The sequence below is a fragment of the Zophobas morio genome, unplaced genomic scaffold, assembly GCF_036711695.1.
Source record: "Zophobas morio isolate AGI-343-1 ecotype UQ-CSIRO unplaced genomic scaffold, CSIRO_AGI_Zmor_V1 ptg000021l, whole genome shotgun sequence".
Classification (NCBI taxonomy): Eukaryota; Metazoa; Arthropoda; class Insecta; order Coleoptera; family Tenebrionidae; genus Zophobas; species Zophobas morio.
In genome coordinates this window covers 16,974,379-16,993,355 of record NW_026972126.1, presented here as the reverse complement: position 1 = coordinate 16,993,355, position 18,977 = coordinate 16,974,379, and the positions used below count along the sequence as shown (strand labels likewise).

Genomic DNA, 18,977 nt, shown 5'->3' with positions numbered 1-18,977 from the left:
TGTTTAAAACTAGAGGCCGCTTGTGGTCTTTGGTTAAAAAAAAAGCGAAAAAATTGTCAAGGAACTTGGTGTTCTACTTTTGAAAAAAAATTGAAAAAATCGGGAAGATCCCTGGTGTATCATTTTTGGAATCATCAAAAAAGACATTTGGGGCGTCTTTTTTAAGAATTTAAAAATTCTCAAGGTACCTCGTGTTCTGCTTTGGCAAAAAAATTTAAAAAATCGGGAGGATCCCTGGTGTGTCATTTTTGGAAACATAGAAAGCCTTCGGGGCGTCTTTTTTTAAGAATTTAAAAGTATCGTGGGGTCCTCGGTGTTTCGTTTCTGCAAAAAATTGAAATAATCTTAGGGGCACATATTTTTTTAAGTGAAAGTATCTAGAAGGCCCTGTATATTTATTTCTGAAATAATTTGGACAAAATCTTCTACAGTAATTAGATGATGGGGGTTCTGCCTCACATTTTGGTGGGAAAAATTTATTTCGAAAAAATCTCGAGGTCCCAAGTGTTCTAATTTTAAAATAATTTGGAAAAAAACTCGAGAATCCCTGACGTATAGTTTTTGGAAGTATTTAAAGTCTTATGGGTCTTTTTAATTTGAAATTTTCAAATTTGAAAATATCGTGGGGCCTCCGATGTTTAATTTTTAAAAAATCGAAAAAATTCTCGAGGTATCTGGAGTTCTACTTTTAAAAGAATTTGAAAAAACTCGAGTATCCCTGGTGTATAACTTTTGGACGCATTTGAAAGTCTTAGGGGCGTTTTTTTTTTGAAAAATTCTAAAGTATCGTTTGAAAAAAAACTCGAGGACCTCAGCTGTAGAGTTTTTGGAAGCATTTGAAAGTCCTAGGTACGTCTTCTTTTTAAGAATTTGAAAGAACCGTGGGGGCCTCTGGTGATTTAATAAAAAAAAAAATCCAAAAAATCCTTAACGTACCTGGTATTTCATTTTTGAATGCAATAAAAAAGTCTTTGGGGCATCTTTTTTTAAGAATTTGGAAGTATTGTGGGGACCTTTGTGTTTTATTTATGCAAAAAACTAAAAGAATTGTAGGGGCCCATATTTTTTTTAGTGAGAGAATTTCGAAGGGCTTGCATGTTTATTTCTATAATAATTTGAAAAAAAAATTCTATGGTGAGGGTTCTACCTCACATTTTGGTGGGGACAATTTATTTCGAAAAAATTCTCGAGGTTCCCAGTGTTCTAACAGAAATTAAAAAAAAAAACTCGAGGATCCCTGGTGTATAGTTTTTGGATGCATTTAAATGCCTTTGGGGAGTTTTTTTTAAGGATTTGAAAGTGTCGTGGGCCTATGGAGTTTTATTAAAAAACAAAGATCCTCGAGGTATCTGGAGATCTATTTTTAAATTTGGAAGCATTAAAAAAAGGATTGGGGGGCCTTTTTTTAAGAATTTAAAAGTACCATGGGGACTCCTGGTGTATTTTTTGTTCTTTTTTGTCATATTTCATTTTGTTTTATATTCCGAATTTAATTTAATTTAACTCTGTAAATGGCTACTGTCGTAAGTAAAGTATTATCATTATTACTTTTGCAAAAAATTGAAAAAAACTTAGGGGCCCATTTTTTTTGTAAAAGAATCTAGAAGGCCCTACATGTTTATTTCTAAAATAATTTGGAAAAAATCTTCCAGAATAATTATATCATGGGGGTTTTGCCTCACATTTTTGGAAAAAATTTATTTCGAAAAAATTCTCGAGGTCCCTAGTGTTCTAATTTAAAATTTAAAAGTCATAGGGGCCTTTTTTAGTTAAGAATTTGAAAATATCGTAGGGGCCTCTGTTGTTTTATTTTTAAAAAATTTAAAAAATCCTCGAGGTATTTGGCGTTCTATTTTTTTAAATAATTTGAAAAAAACTCGAGTATCACTGGTGCATAATTTTTGGACGCATTTAAAAGTCTTAGGGGCTTTTTTTAAGAATTTGAAAGTATCGTGACGGCCTCTGGTGTTTAATTAAAAAAAATCAAAGACATCTCCAAGGTATCTGGAAATCTATTTTTAAATTTGGAAACTTTAAAAAAATTCCTTGGGTTTTTTTTTACGAATTTAAAAGTACCATGGGAAACCCTGGTGTATTTTTGCAAAAAAAGTGAAAGAAACTTAGGGGACCATATTTTTTTTGCAAAAGAATCTAGAAGGCCCTACATTTTTATTTCTAAAATAATTTGGAAAAAATCTTCTAGAGTAATTATATCATGTGGATTCTGCCTCACATACTAAGGATCTAATTTCATATCAATTATTATCTCCCCCCGTGGAATTCCACATTTTGGTGGGAAAAATTTATTTCGAAAAAATTCTCAAGGCCCATAGTGTTCAATTTTAAAAGAATTGTAGTTTTTGGAAGCATTTAAAAGTGTTAGGGGACTATTTTTTATTAAGAATTTGAAAATATCGTGGGGGCCTCTGGTGTTTAATTTTTAAAAAATCGAAAAAATCCTCGAGGTATTTGGGGTTCTATTTTTAAAATAATTTGAAAAAAAAATCAAAGATATCCCCATGGCATCTGGAGATCTATTTTTAAATTTGGAAGCTTTAAAAAAAATCCTTGGGGAGTCTTTTTTTTACGAATTTAAAAGTACTATGGGGAACCCTGGTGTATTTTTGCAAAAAAAAGTGAAAGAAACTTAGGGGACCTTATTTTTTTTGCAAAAGAATCTAGAAAGGCCTATATTTTATTTCTAAAATAATTTGGAAAAAATCTTCTAGAGTAATTATATCATGACGGTTCTGCCTCACATACTAAGGATCTAATTTCATATCAATTATTATCACCCTCCGTGGAATTCCACATTTTGGTGGGACAAATTTATTTCGAAAAAATTCTCAAGGTCCCTAGTGTTCAATTTTAAAAGAACTGTAGTTTTTGGAAGCATTTAAAAGTGTTAGGGGACTATTTTTTCATTAAGAATTTGAAAATATCGTGGGGCCTCTGGTGTTTAATTTTTAAAAAATCGAAAAAATCCTCGAGGTATTTGGGGTTCTATTTTTAAAATTATTTGAAAAAAACTCGAGGATCCCTGCTACATAGTTTTTGGAAACATTTGAAAGCCCTAGGTACGTCTTTTTTTAAGAATTTGAAAGCTGTGGCGCCTCTGATAATTTATTAAAAAAAAAAATCGAAAAAATCCTTGAGGTACCTACTATTTTTGGCAGAAATTAAAAAAGTCTTCGGGACGTATTTTTTAAGAATTTGGAAGTGTTGTTTATTAAAAAAAAAAACTTTAAAAAATCGTCGAGGCCCTAGAAGAGTTTATTTCTGAAATAATTGGGAAAAATCTCCTAGAATAGTTACATACTGGGGGTTTTGCCTCACTTTTTGGCGGGAAGAATTTATTTCGAAAATATCCTGGGTGTTCCATTTTTAAATGACTTTGAAAAGAAGAATTCTTGGTGTATAGTTTTTGGAAGCATTTAAAAGTCTTAGGGGCGTCTTTTTTTAAAGAAATCGAAAAAATCCTCGAGCTACATGTAGTTCTCCTTGTGAAAAAATTTGAAAAAACCCAAGAGGACCCCTGGTGTTTCATTTCTAGAAGAATTAAAAAAGTCTTTGTGATGTCGTCCTTTTTTTTTAAGTATCGTGGGGTCCCTGGTGTTTTAATTTTGAAAAAACTTTAAACAATTTTAGGCCCATATTTTTTGAAGTGAAAGTATCTAGAAGGCTCTATGTGTCTATTTCTAAAATAATTGGAAAAATCTTCTAGAATTTCTGGTGTTATTTTTTAAAAACAATTTGAAAAAAAAAATCGAGGATCCCTAGTGTAGTTTTGGAAGTGTTTAAAAGTCTCAAGGGGCGTCTTTTTTAAGAATTTGAAAATATCGTGGTGGCCTCTGGTGTTTTATTTTTTAAAGAAATCGAAAAAATTCTCGAGCTACATGATGTTCTACTTTTGCAAAAAAATGAAAAAACCTGGAGGATTCCTAGTGTTTCATTTTTTGGAAGCATTTAAAGAACCTTTTGTGACGTCGTTTTTTTTTTATTTTGAAAATACCGTGGGGTCCCTGGTGTTTTATTTTTTTGAAATATAGTCATGTAGTGGGGGTTCTGCCGCACATTTTGGCGGGAGGAATTTATTTCGAAGAAACCCTCGAGGTTCAGATACCGCTCACTTGATTTTGCGCCAAAGTTAGTGGACTTTGACCGAAGTGAGCCAAAATTCCAATTTCCCCGCCAAAATGTGAGCCGGAACTGTCACTATATAATTATTCTCTAGGTCCTTGGTATACTATTTTTAAAAGAACTTGAAAACTCATTGTTTAATTTTTGAACAAAGTTGAAAAAATCTCGGAGGTCCTTGGTGTTTTGTTTTTGGAAGAATTTGAAAGAAGATTTAGTGTTTTTTTAGTGTGAGAAAATAATGGATAAAATAACCTGAAAAAATCTTTGGAGTTCCTACCGACTTTAAAAAAAAAGTGAAAAATTTTTCTAGAATAGTTATATAGCGGGGGTTCTGGCTCATTTGATTTTGCCTTGAAGTTAGCTGACGTAGGCCGACATGAAAAATATGAACATATACTAACTTACAGGAATCTATGTTATTTATTGTAATTTTTGTTTATTTATTAAATAACAATGGTTGGTCGTATCGTTATTGGTTGAAAAAAATGTATTTTTATCATTTTTTCATAATATCTACACTTGACGAAGAAAAATAAGTCACTCTTTATTACCATTTTGACAATACTTTTTTGTTATAAAGCAAACAAATGCTTTAAATCGAACCTGTTTTATGTGGTGTCCCACATTACAACCATGATAAGTGTTTGTCCCAGACCATAACCAACTTCATCTATATACGCGCCATGGTCTTGCACAGATTAAAATCGTCAAACCACTGCACCACTCCCACGTTCCGCCTGATTCAACAATCTAATTTGATTTATTTTTATTATTTTCGACAGACACCTATACTTTCTGCTTGAATTTATTCAAACCCATTGCTTTAAAACCAATTTTACACATTAATCAGTGATTTATTTTGCAATGCACAAATTTCCAAAAATTTTCTTCGTTAGCCCAACACTGCGAAACAAAAAATCCCCAAAACTACTAACCGTTTATCGTCTCCAGTAGAACTTTCTCGAATTCCCCGTAATTCACATTAAGTAGTGTATCAATCTGTCCCTTGGTGGTGTCCAGATACGTATTGACATCTTTCACCCCCTTCCTCAAATTGTCCGTCAAATCCCCGACGCCCTCTTCCATCTGTTGATTACTGACGAAAGCGCAAACGACGCCAAACCTGCAAACAAATCAACAGCCCACGATTAATGAGTAGGCATTTATTACTCAAATTTTTGTAAAATACAGTAAGGTAACTGTTACTTTCGCCGAAAATAACCGTAAACAACGAACGGTTTTGGAAAATAGCGCCATGTGGTCATGTTTAACATCGAAGAACAGCGGCCTTAAAAAAATAACCTTCAATTTCTTGCTAGCGCTTTGCTCCAACAATTTATTAATGGAAATTTCAATTTAAGCACCAATTTCACGATCGGTTTGAGTGTCGGATATCCTTTATTAGGCGAAAACGCTCCGAATCGGAGACTATCAAAAAGCATCCACTTTTTTCTGGTTACTCTTATTAAAAACTCGCATTTTAATCAGACTTAAGGCACACTTATTGGTAATGAATTTGGCGGACTTAAGTAAAGTGACGCAAATGTTGTTCGTGGCTTTGGAAAGATTAACCGAAATTTATAGCTCATAATTTTAAAATAATTGTGTCAAATGCGAAAAAATGCACTTAGCTTGAATTCCCTTTTGAGCCGAGTTTGCAGATTTACGACACGTATATATCATGCTTTGACACTATTAATGAATGGAAAAGTGAATGGAAAGCTTTGTCTATACTTAAGCCTTAGCCAATAAATTACACTGTAAATGTTTAGGCAAGATTGTGGAATCGTTAAATATTCCCGCGTTATTTCTCGTTAAAAATATCTTGATTAAACGTGATAGCAATAGCTGGAGGTATTAAAGCGAATTTTTCCCCGTACCGAGTGACAGAGCCTATATTAATAATCCCGCTCTACCTACAAAAAATTGCTGATAAAAATCGATGATGCGTAGGACGGATCCGTACATTAAATCACAAACAGTTGACTCTTTTTTTTTTTAATGAAATTTTAAGCACACTCTTAATTAAATATTCTGGTTTCACGTGAATAATGTTCGTTTGTAAATTTTTTTCGCCAGTATCGATTTTCCTTTCGTTTATAATTTCGTTCGTGTTACTAAATTTCTCATTACTTGAATGTTGTTTTACAAAGCTGCAAAAAGCGGGCGAGTTTTTGTGTTCGAAATGTAACTGACATGTTTTTTTATTACAAAACAAAATTTGGTTGGCGTAAGGGAAATGAACGAGCGGCGAATGGGTGAGGCATGCTATGAAATGTATCAACATTTAACACAAACTTATTTAATTTTAATTATATAACGTTATGTTTAGCAAAGTTTGCGATTTTTTTATTAAAATGTTATTTTGTGACATTCACTAATTGTTCAGAAGTCGGTCAAGCGTGAAAATTATATAGAAAAATTATTTCTTGTACTAACTTCGCTATTTTTAGAAATTAGAGCCAACCAACTTACGGAAGCATAAATTTTGTCGTATTAAATTTAGATTTCACGAGATCAGCAATATTAAGCAAAAACATAGTCAGATAGAAATTTGTTCCTGAAAGTTTGTACGACGCGAATTAAATTATTGGAAGTGAGAATTACTTTTATTCTTCGACAGCCGAAGTTGCTTTATCATGAGGTTTGGGAAAAAGTGTACGGAACTTTTAGATGTAGGAAACGTTGAAAGTCGCAACTTTTAGCGAACACCAATGTTTTTAGCTTCTGGGTTAAAGAAAAATCAATCGGTTGAATGTAATTAATTGTTAATAATTTTTATTTTATATAATTCTAGAAAGCATACAGGATATTTTTTAAGGAAAACTTTGCAAATTTTTATATATTTAGATTCTTTTTATTAAAAAAGAACAAATCAGATATCGTTTTATCACATTATCTCATATTTTTCAAATGGGACACACTGATTAAGCTTTTTGGTGCCAAATTTGTTGGATCTACACCGATATGGTTTATTGAATTACATATTTCATTAAATGTCAACAATTTTTATTTTCTACAATGTTAGAAAAAAACAATACAGGGTGTTCCAACGGTTTGCTAACGCAAAATTATCTTCGAGTTTTCCAATTTTCGATTTTTTTAATTTCTCGATTTTGGTTTTCTGAATTTTCAACTTTTCGTTTCTTCAATTTTTATATTTAATTTTTCGATTTTTCAATTTTGCATTTTGCCGATACGCAATTTTTTGAGTTCTCAATTTTAAAATTTCGAATTTTTCGATTTTTCCACCTTTGAACTTTTCAATTTTTCGATGTTCCAATTCTTTGTTTCATATAATTTTTGGTTTGACAATTATTCCAATTATCAATTTTAATGAAACATTTTTTGTTTAAAAAATTTCAATTTGTCGGTTTTTGGTTTTTCGATGTTCAAGATTTCGTTCTTCAATTTTTCAATTTTTTATTACTCCATATTTAATTTTTCGATTTTTCATTTCAATTTTCGATTTTTTTTAATTTTCAATTTTGAATTTTTTTCAATCTGCAATTCTCTGAGATTCCAATTTTTCTAATTTTCGATTGAAGTTTTTGATTTTCCAATTTCTCAGTTTTTAATTTTTCAATTACTTGATGTTTAATTTTCGAGTTTTCTAATGTTTCAACTAGATTTCATTTTTCTATTTTTATTGTGCGATTTTTCGTTTTTACAACTTTGAAATATTTTAATTTCCGATTTTTATTCTCGGCCATTTTCCGATTAGAAAATTTTCCGGTTCTTCAATTTTTCGATTTTTGTTTCAACTTCTTAATACCATATTTTTTCAATTCGACAATTTTCCAAGTTTTCATCTTCGAATTATCCAGTTTTCGATTTTTTTTAATTTCTCGATTTTTGGTTTTTTGATTTTTCAATATTTCGTTCCTTCGATTTTTCAATTTACAACTTGTCTCATTTTTTTTATTCTCAACTTTTCGATGTGTTAATTATTACAATTCGTAATTTTCCAATTTTTTGATTTTGAATTTTTAGAAGTTTTTAAAGTTTTTATTTTTCGATTTTTTTTTGTCAACATTTAAATTTTCGTGTTTTTAATGTCAATTTTGGTTTTTCCAATTTTTTAACTATGTACTCGATTTTGCATTTTTTTTTTTTCAATTTAAATGTTCAATTTTTCGATCTTCCAGATTTTGTTTGTTTCATCCATTTTTTGGATTGACAATTTTTCCAGTTATCAACTTTAAATGTTTAAAGTTTTAGAATTTTCAATTTGTCGATTTTTGGTCTTTCGATATTCAACATTTCATTTCTTCAATTTTTCTAATTTTCGATTTATCAACCTTCGAATGTTGCGATTTTTAGTTACTGCATATTTAATTTATCGGTTTTTCATTTCTTCAAGTTCTCGATGGTTTTTTTATTTGATCAATTTTGGATTTTTCAATTTGCAAGCTTCCAATTTTTCGATTTTTCAATTTTGCAAATTTTTGAATTTGGAAACTTGGAATTTACCGATCTTAGTTTTGTTTTGAGATTTTTCAGTTCCCCAATTTTTTATTTTTCAATTCTTTTGCAATTTTTCGTTATTTTTTCTTTTTATAAATTCTATTTTAATTTTTAAAAAATCTTTAGTTTTAATGTATGACTTCATTTGTTCTATGCTTAGTTATTTATCAGTCAGTATGCACTGTCTTTTGTAGTGTTGTGAAATAAACTTACATATCTTATGTTATCTTATCTTATCTTAATTACAAATTGTTTCCAATTTTTCTAATTTTTAATTTATCAACTTTTGAATTTTTCGACTCTTTGATACACGATATTTAATTTTTCGACTTTTCATTTCTTCAACTTTTCGATTTTTTTTTTGTTTTTTTCCAATTTTGCATTTTTTTTTTTAACAATTTTTCGATTTTTTATTACGCCATATATAATTTTTCGATTTTTCATTTCAATTTTGGATTTTTTTTATTTTCCAATTTTGCATTTTCTTCAATCTGCAATTCTCTGAGCTTCCAATTTTTCTAATTTTCGAATGAAGTTTAAATTCTTCAATTTTGCTGTTTTTGATTTTCCAATTTCTCAGTTTTTAATTTTTCAATTACTTGATGTTTAATTTTCGAGTTTTCCAATGTTTCAACTAGATTTCATTTTTCTATTTTTATTGTGCGATTTTTCGTTTTTACAACTTTGAAATATTTTAATTTCCGATTTTTATTCTCGGCCATTTTCCGATTAGAAAATTTTCCGGTTCTTCAATTTTTCGATTTTTGTTTCAACTTCTTAATACCATATTTTTTCAATTCGACAATTTTCCAAGTTTTCATCTTCGAATTATCCAGTTTTCGATTTTTTTAATTTCTCGATTTTTGGTTTTTTGATTTTTCAATATTTCGTTCCTTCGATTTTTCAATTTGCAACTTGTCTCATTTTTTTTATTCTCAATTTACCGATCAATTTACCGATCTTAGTTTTGTCTTGAGATTTTTCAGTTCCCCAATTTTTTATTTTTCAATTCTTTTGCAATTTTTCGTAATTTTTTCTTTTTATAAATTCTATTTTAATTTTTAAAAAATCTTTAGTTTTAATGTATGACTTCATTTGTTCTATGCTTAGTTATTTATCAGTCAGTATGCACTGTTAGCTAATCTTTTGTAGTGTTGTGAAATAAACTTACATATCTTATGTTATCTTATCTTATCTTAATTACAAATTGTTTCCAATTTTTCTAATTTTTAATTTATCGACTTTTTAATTTTTCGACTCTTTGATACTCGATATTTAATTTTTCGACTTTTCATTTCTTCAACTTTTCGATTTTTTTTTTGTTTTTTTCCAATTTTGCATTTTTTTTTTTAACAATTTTTCGATTTTTCAATTTTCAGATTGTTGAATTTCTGAATTTTTAATTTTTCAATTTTCCACTTTCGAGTTTTCAATTTTAAAATTTGGTATTATTCGATTTTTCAACTTTTGCATTTTTCGATATTCCAAGTTTTTGTTTCATCAATTTTTTAGATTGACAAGTTTTCCAGTTATCAATTTCAAATGTTTAAAGGTTTAGAATTTTCAGTTTGTCGATTTTTGATTTTCCTATTTTCAACCTTTCGTTTCTTCAATTTTTTCAATTTTCAAGTTTTCGACTTTTAGTTACTCGATATTTAAATTTTCAAGTTTTCAACTTGCAAATTTGGAATTTTTCGATTCTTCAACTTTAAAATTTTTCGATCTTACAGTTTTGTTTCTTCAATTTTTTCGATTTTGCAGCTTTTGAATGTTTCAGTTCCCCAATTTTCAATTTATTTAATTTTCGATATATCAACTTTTAAATTTTTCAATTTTTGGTTACTCCATATTTAATTTTTTGATTTTTCATTTGATCGACTTGACGATTTTTGATATTTTTCGATTTTGCATTTTTTCAATTTGCAATTTTTTGAGCTTAGAACTTTTCGGTTTTACAATTTTTCAAGTTTTCTATTTTAAAACTTGCAATTTTTCGAGTTTTCAACCTTAAATTTTTGGATTTTTAGTTAGTTCATGTTAATTTTTCAATTTTTAATTTCATCAACTTTTCGATTCTTGTTGTTTTTCAATTTTGCGTTTTTTCAATTTGCAATTTTTGAGTTTACAATTTTTCCATTTTTCAATTTTTAAAGTTTGCAATTTTGAAACTCGGAATTTTTCTTTTTTTTCAACTTTAAAATTTTTCAATCGTCGAATTTTGTTTCTCCAGTTTTTTCACTTTGCAATTTTTCGAGTTTCCAAGTTTAAATTTTTCGATTTCTCATTTTTCGATTTTCCAAATTTTCGATTTTGCAGATTTGAATTTTTCAATTTTGAGATTATTCAGTTCCCCAATTTTTATTTTTCAATTTTTCCAATTTTCAATTTATCACCTTTTGAATTTTTTGAAATTTTGTTACTTCATTTTTAATTTATCGATTTTTTTATTTTTTAATTTTGCATTTTTTAATTTGCAATTTTTTGAGTTTTCAATTTTTCGACTTTTCAATTTTTAAACTTGGAATTTTTGGATTTTTCAATTTGAAAATTTTCTTGTATCTTGCAATTTTGTTTCATCAATTTTTGAATTGACAAATTTTCCAGTTAGTACACCTTTGGTTTTCTGATTTGCAACATTGTTTCTTCAATTTTTTCAATTTTCAAGTTTTCGATTTTATGTATATGTATAATTTATCGATTTCTAGTTTTTCGATTTTTCAAAATTTCGATTTTGAAGCTTATGAATTTTTCAATTTTGAGATTTTTCAGTTCCCCAATTTTCAATTTATCTAATTTTCGATGTATCTACTTTTGAATTTTTCAATTTTTAGTTACTCCATATTTAATTTTTCGATTTTTCATTTGATCAACTTGACGATTTTTGATATTTTTCAATTTTGCATTTTTTCAATTTGAAATCTTTTGAACTTCCAATTTTTTGGTTTTTCAATTTTGCAAGTTTTCAATTTTGAAACTTGGAATTTGTCCAGTTTTCAACCTTAAAATTTTCGATTTCTAGTTTTTCGATTTTGCAGATTTTAAATTTTTGCAAGAGATTCCTCAGTTCCCCAATTTTTCTTTGCAACTTTTCGTAATTACAATTAGTTTTTCTAATTTTCGATATATCAACTTTTGAATTTTTCAATTTTTAGTTAGTCCATATTTAATTTTTCGATTTTTCATTCCATCAACTTGCCGAATTTTGATATTTTTCAATTTTGCATTTTTTCAATTTGCAATTTTTTGAGTTTCCAATTTTAAAATTTGGAATTTTTCGATTTTTCAACTTTTACATTTTTTGATATTCCAATTTTTGTTTCATCAATTTTTTGAATTGACAATTTTTTCAGTTATCAATTTCAAATGTTTAAAGTTTTAGAATTTTCAGTTTGTCGATTTTTGGTTTTCCGATTTTCAACATTTCGTTTCGACTTTTTGTTACTCGATATTTAAATTTTCAAGTTTTCAATTTGCAAATTTGGAATTTTTCGATTCTTCAACTTTAAAATTTTTCGATCTTACAATTTTGTTTCTTCAATTTTTTCGATTTTACAGCTTTTGAATTTTTCAATTCCCCAATTTTCAATTTATCTAATTTTCGATATATTAACTTTTGAATTTTTCAATTTTTGGTTACTCCATATTTACTTTTTTGATTTTTCATTTGATCAACTTGACGACTTTTGATATTTTTCTATTTTGCATTTTTTCAATTTGCAATTTTTTTGAGCTTAGAACTTTTCGGTTTTACAATTTTTCAAGTTTTCAATTTTGAAACTTGGAATTTTTCGAATTTTCAACCTTAAATTTTTCGATTTTTAGTTTTGAGATTCTTCAGTTCCCCAGTTTTTTATTTTTCAATTTTTCTTTGCAATTTTTCGTAATTACAATTAATTTTCAATTTTTCTAATTTCTGATTTATCAAATTTTGAATTTTTCGATTTTTAATTATTTCATGTTAATTTTTCGACTTTTAATTTCATCAGCTTTTCGATTCTTGTTGTTTTTCAATTTTGCGTTTCTTCAATTTGCAATTTTTGAGTTTTTCATTTTTCAATTTTTAAAGTTTGCAATTTTGAAACTCGGAATTTTTCTTTTTTTTCGACTTTAAAATTTTTCAATCGTCGAATTTTGTTTCTTCAGTTTTTTCACTTTGCAATTTTTCGAGTTTCCAAGTTTAAATTTTTCGATTTCTCATTTTTCGATTTTCCAAATTTCCGATTTTGCAGATTTTAATTTTTCAATTTTGAGTTTATTCAGTTTCCCAATTTTTTATTTATCAATTTTTCCAATTTTCAATTTATCACCTTTGGAATTTTTCGAAATTTTGTTACTTCATTTTTAATTTGTAGATTTTTTTATTTTTCAATTTTATTTGGAATTGTTGGATTTTTCAATTTTAAAATTTTCTTGTATCTTGCAATTTTGTTTCTTCGATTTTTTCGATTTTCAATTTTTCGAGCTTTCGATTTTAAATTTTTCGGCGTCTAGTTTTTCGATTTTTCAAATTTTCCACTTTGCAGTTTTGAATATTTCAATTTTGAGATTTTTCAGTTCCCCAATTTTCAATTTCTCTAATTTTCGATATATAAATTTTTGAATTTTTCCATTTTTAGTTACTCCATATTTAATTTTTCGATTTTTCATTTCATCAACTTGACAATTTTTGATATTTTTCAATTTTGCATTTTTTATTTTTAATTTTTTGTGCTTCCAACTTTTCGGTTTTTCAATTTTTCAAGTTTTCAACCTAAATTTTTTCGATTTCTAGTTTTTCCATTTTGCAGCTTTTGAATGCTTGAATTTTGAAATTTATCAGTTCCCCAATTTTTTGTTTTTCAATTTTTCTAATTTTCGATTTATTAACTTTTGACTTTTTCGATTTTTAGTTACTCCATATTTAATTTTTCGGTTTTTCGTTTCTTCAACTTTTCGATTTTTCGTTTATTTGTCAATTTTCGAAGATTTCAATTTGGAAACTTGGAATTTTTCGATCTTACAGTTTTGTTTCTTCAATTTTTTCGAATTGCAGTTTTTAGAGTTTTCAACCTTAATTTTTTTTTGAGTTTTAGTTTTTCGATTTTTCAAATTTTCGATTTTACAGCTTTTGAATTTTTCAATTTTGAGATTTTTCAATTCCCCAATTTTTTATTTTGCAATTTTTCTTTTGCAATTTTTGTCACTCCAATTTTTTTGTTATTTTTCAATTTTACATTTTTTCAATTTGCAATTTTTTGAACTTCTAATTGTTCGCTTTTTCAATTTTTAACTAGGAATTTTTAGATCTTTCAACTTTAAAATCTTTGGATCCTGCAATTTTGTTTCTTCAATTTTTTCGATTTTTATTTTGAAATTTTTCCTAATTACAATTTTAAGAAATATATTTTATTTTTGTTTTATTTATTGAATTAGTTATATTATTCGATTATTTCGTTTAATGTAGTCAACTGTCAACAATTTTTATTTTTTACAATTCTAGAAAAAACAATACAGGGTGTTCCAAGTCTGGTGTGACTGAAATTATGCTATCCTCATTATTAAAAAAAATTTAACGTGATAGAATCACCATCAGGGTTACAGTTTAAAATCAAATATACAGGCTGTGCCTTTGAACGTTGCACACCATAGTAGCATTTTGTGAGTAAGACCTTACATATTTTTATTAGATTAAATTCTCAACAAATCAGATACCTTGTTCCCTCACTATCTCATAATTTTAAATGGAACACACTGTATATATTACATTTTCGAGATTATTCGTAATAAAGCTTTCTTTTGAAGCCAGATTTGTTGTTATTATATTTATTTTCTATAAACCTAGAAAAAGTTAGTACAGGGTGGTGTTCCAAGGATCTGATGACGGAAAATTATCCTTCCCCATTAAAAAAAAAGATTGCCTAGGGGAATCACCTTGAGGGTAACAGTTTAAAATCACTCTCAAAAATACAGGGTGTTTCCTTTGAAAGTTATACAGCAGCTTTTATTTTTAAGTAAGACTTCACATATTTTAATATATTAATTTAGATTCTTTGTTAAAAATGAACAAATTAGATCCCATATTTTTCAAATGGGACACACTCCATGTAACATTTTCAAGTGTATTTAATATTTTTATTTTTTATTATTACGTCAAAAGCACGATAATGAAAAATTTTGTGCTAATTTCCAAACCTCCATCTTTAAAAAATGGCGGAGCTTCAATAAAAGTACAAATAGCTTGAAAACTGGTAAAAAAACATTTGTGTGTTTGTTCTAGTTTTCCTTCTTTTTTATTAAGGAATCTAAATCTGTGAAAATATACAGTGTGTTGTATATTTGTAATTAGTGTAAATTATAGCCCTCAATGTGTCGTCTCTCAGACAGCTGGGAGATCGAAAAAGTAAGGCTCGCAGAGTGAGCGAGACGTTTAATGTCAAGACGATAAGTCCATAATTTTTTTCCGCTTTTTTGATTTTTTTTTTTTTTGAAACAGACCACAATTCGCCGCAATCTAAATGATATATTTTAAGTGTCATCAACCTCAAATAATAAGGCAAATTTAACACCAACTCTCAAATAGTGGTTTCGGCTCTATTTTAATAATTGTGGTGGCCGTTTTTTAACGCTTTATTCCGCACACCGAAAAATGAAAGTAGTTACGTCAAACTTATCTAACATTTTGTTAACAGTGCAAACACCAGTCCCGACTCGTTACAAGACGTCGGCTTTTTAGCACAAAATACCCCCCAAAAACAGCAATACTCACAGCAGCAACGTCCCCAACGCGATCAGTATCGTCGCGAGTACGATCTTCTTACACAGGTCATGTTTTTTGTCGAACGGCTGCGACCTGGCCCCGCATTTGCCGCAGCACCGACAGCAGCAAAAACACAGGCCGCACAGGGGCATGAGCACGACGATGAGTCCCAGAATGATGATCATTGCCAACAGGCCGCCATACTTGACGAGCAAACTCTTCCATTCCTGCTGGTAGTTTCCCAGGTGGAGATTGTTGTTCGAGTCCACGGTCACGAAACCTGGAAAAAATCAGACAATATTCAGTTTTTAGATTTGTGTTCCACGTTTTGATCTTTTTAACGAGAGGTCACGCAAAATCGCTCCGCGTGACGACCTTCATCTTCAATAGTTTTATTGCAAAACAAACGTATCAGAGTCGGGGCTTGTTAACATCGTGGTAGCGTCACTTCCTGGAGTTCATTGCATTGTCGGTGTTGTGTCAAAGAACCGACATTGACACGACATGGAAAGTAAGACGGTTTTCGGTGGCATTTGGGTGAAAAAAATTAATTGGAGTGGCGATATAAATATAACGCTTTAATTATTGGGTGATTATTAGAAAAAAATCGAATGTCGGTGGACGATATATTTACCACAATCGGGACGGAAGTGGAATAGGAACGTGGGAACTACAGTTCGGAGGTCTGTTTCTTCGCTTGAACTTCAAAATTTGTCTTATATTACACGTACAATATAGTAGTTTTAGTGGTTTGATAAATTTATTTTTAAAAGTAAAGCGATTACGCTGATTAGATTATCACAATGAGAAACTCATAATAAAAAAAATTAGAGTCACGTCTACGATAATTCGAGATGAAACAAACACGGAAATATTTTTAGCTTAAGACTGTTCCATAAAACAATTGTTAACAACAATAAAAATCGTGACCTTTCTGATTTCCAAGTTGTGATAATGATAACTGTGCTAATTTCTTCTTAAATATTTTATTAAATAAAAGAGATTCTAAAATTTCTTATTTGCGCCTTCTTTTAAACATGGTGTACTTTATTTTAGAGCTGTGGAGTTCTTTTTGTAGAACTTCCCACAGTTCTAGAGCACAACAAATACATTTCTTGACTGAATATATTCCTGGATGAGTTGTTCCAATCAGCAATTTTATTCTTATATGTATAAAGTTAAAAAAAAAATTAACTTACGTCGAAGGAAACTCGAAAAACCAGATGTTTGATGTGGTGAATGCATGCTATTATAAATTTTTCATTGCACAGCTTAGCTGCTTGACAAGTAAGTTATTAATTCTTGATTAACGAGTTGAAGACTTGGAAATAGGTGCATTAATTGCAGAAACAATTACCCTTCGACGTACCAAGTTTTTCCCTCTTTGGTAAACAACGTAATTTACTTGCATTACGAGTTCAGAACATAGAATAATTTCCGCACTCGTGCCGATAGATTCAAACTGGTGCAAATTTGGGTATTATAATCGCTTTTTTTGCTGCCACAAACTTTTGGGTTTTTTCAGTTTTTCGATTTTTCAATCTTCAATTTTTCCATTTTTCGGGGTTTCGATTCGCGATTTTTTTAATTTTTGAAGTTTCAATTTCTCGACTTTTCATTGTTCAATTTCTCAATTTTTAATTTTTCGGTTTTTCAGATTTTTCAAACTGATTCCATTTTTCGATTTGTATTTTGTAACTTTTCGTTTTATAATTTTTAAATATTTTAATTTCGCGTTTTTCCTCTTGATTTTCCAACTTTTTAAATTTTCGACTTCTGAATGTTCCAATTTTTCCGTTTGAATTTTTCGATTTCCCAATTTCTCATTTCGTAATTTTTCAGTCACTCGATTTTTAGTTTTTCGAGTTTTTCGATTTTTATTCCTCGATTTTTCAATATGTATGTTTTTTTTTAATTTTTCAATTTCACATTTTTTCAATTCGCAATTTTTGGAGTTCGTAACTTTTCGTTTCTCGATACTTAATTTTCCGTTTCTAATTTTTCATTTTCATTTTATTTTTCAATTTCGCATTTTTTTTTATTTGTAACTTTTTGAGATGTCAATTTTTCAAATTTAAATTTTTCGATCTTGCAGGATTTTGTTTTCCATTTTTTTTTTGAGTTTTCGAGTGTAAATTTTTCTAATTTTCGATTTTTCAACTTTTTAATTTTACAATTTTGCTGTTTTCGATTTTCCAGTTTCTTGATTTTTAACTTTTCAGTTAGTTGGTTTTTAATTTTCCTAGTATTCTTATCATTCTTCAATTTTTATTTAGCAATTTTTAGTTTTACAACTTTTAAATATTTTAATTTTCGAATGTTATGTCTCGGTGTTTAATTTTTCCATTTTAAAATTTTTCGTTTCTTCAATTTTTCAATTTCGCATTTTTTTCAGTTCGCAATTTTGCAAGTTTCCAATCTCCCAATTTTTCGATTTTTTTTATTTCTCGATTTTTAGTTTTTCGATTTTTCAACTTTTCATTTCTTCTTCATTTTACCGTTTTCTCTGATGTTCGATTTTTCCATTTTTGAATCTTTGGTTTTTCGATTTTTCCAATTTTTTTCAGTTTTCAATTTTACATTTTTTGATTTGCAGTTATTCGAGCCTCAATTTTGAAACTTGGCGTTTTTCGATCTTGCAGATTTTCGTTTCTTCATTTTTTTCGATCTGCAAATTTTGAATTTTTCAACTTCTAAACTTCTCAATTTTCGATTATCCAACTTTTGTATTTTTCGATCTCTCAGTTTTTTCTCATCAATTTTTTCGATGTTTAAATTTTTGGAATTTTCTGATTCTCTTTTTTTGGTTTTTCTATTTTTCAACTTTTCGTTTCTTCAATTCAATTTTTGTTCCGGTATGTTTAATTTTTCGTTTCTTCAATTTATCAATTTCTTCGACATTTCAATTTCCAATTTTTTTAATTTGAATTTTTTTGAGTTTTCAATTTTGCATTTTTTGGTCTGCAATTTTATAAATTCTTAATATTGAAAGTTGGATTTTTTCGATTTTTCACATTTTGAATAATTTCGATTTGCAATTTTTCGTGTATTCAATTTCTATTTTATAATTTTTCGATTTTTCAACTTTTAAAATTTTCGTATTTTGCATTTTCCAATTTTGTCTTCTCAATTTTTCGATTTTCCAATTACTAGATTTTTAATTTTTAAAGTTCTCATTTCGTAATTTTTCAGTTACTCGGTTTTTAGGTTTTTTGAGTTTTTTCGATTTTTATTCACGTGATTGAATTTCTCGATTTTTCAATTTGTGGATTTTTTTTATTTTTCCATTTCACATTTTTTCAAATCCCAATTTTTGGAGTTTTCGACTTTTCATTTCTACACTTTTTCAAATAATGAGTCAACTTATGAATTTTACAATTTTGCTATTTTCGATTTTTCAGTTTCTCGATTTTTAATATTTCAGTTTCTAATTGATTTTTAATTTTTCTGGTTTTCTTATCAGTCTTCTTTTTTTCTTTTGCAATTTTTCATTTTTACATCCTTTAAATACATATTTTAATTTTCAACTTTTGAATTTTCCAATTTTTCGATTTTTAGTTTCTCGATATTTAAAACTTTCAATTTTTCAATTTAAAATTTTTCTATTTTGTAGCTTTTTGTTTCACAATTTTTT

The 18,977-nt window shown here is 28.3% G+C and overlaps 1 protein-coding gene across 5 annotated transcripts in view; it reads right to left on the bottom strand.

The window, feature by feature from the left end:
* Positions 1-18,977, bottom strand: part of LOC135133315 (prominin-like protein) — a 95,832-nt gene that overhangs the window by 18,701 nt on the left and 58,154 nt on the right. For all 5 annotated transcript variants that reach the window (XM_064061677.1, XM_064061679.1, XM_064061680.1 and 2 more), the window contains exons 3-4: positions 15,353-15,623; positions 5,076-5,263 (exon numbers count right to left, since the gene is read on the bottom strand). In XM_064061677.1, coding sequence (XP_063917747.1) covers positions 5,076-5,263; positions 15,353-15,623 — 459 coding nt within the window. The remainder of the gene's footprint in view (positions 1-5,075; positions 5,264-15,352; positions 15,624-18,977) is intronic.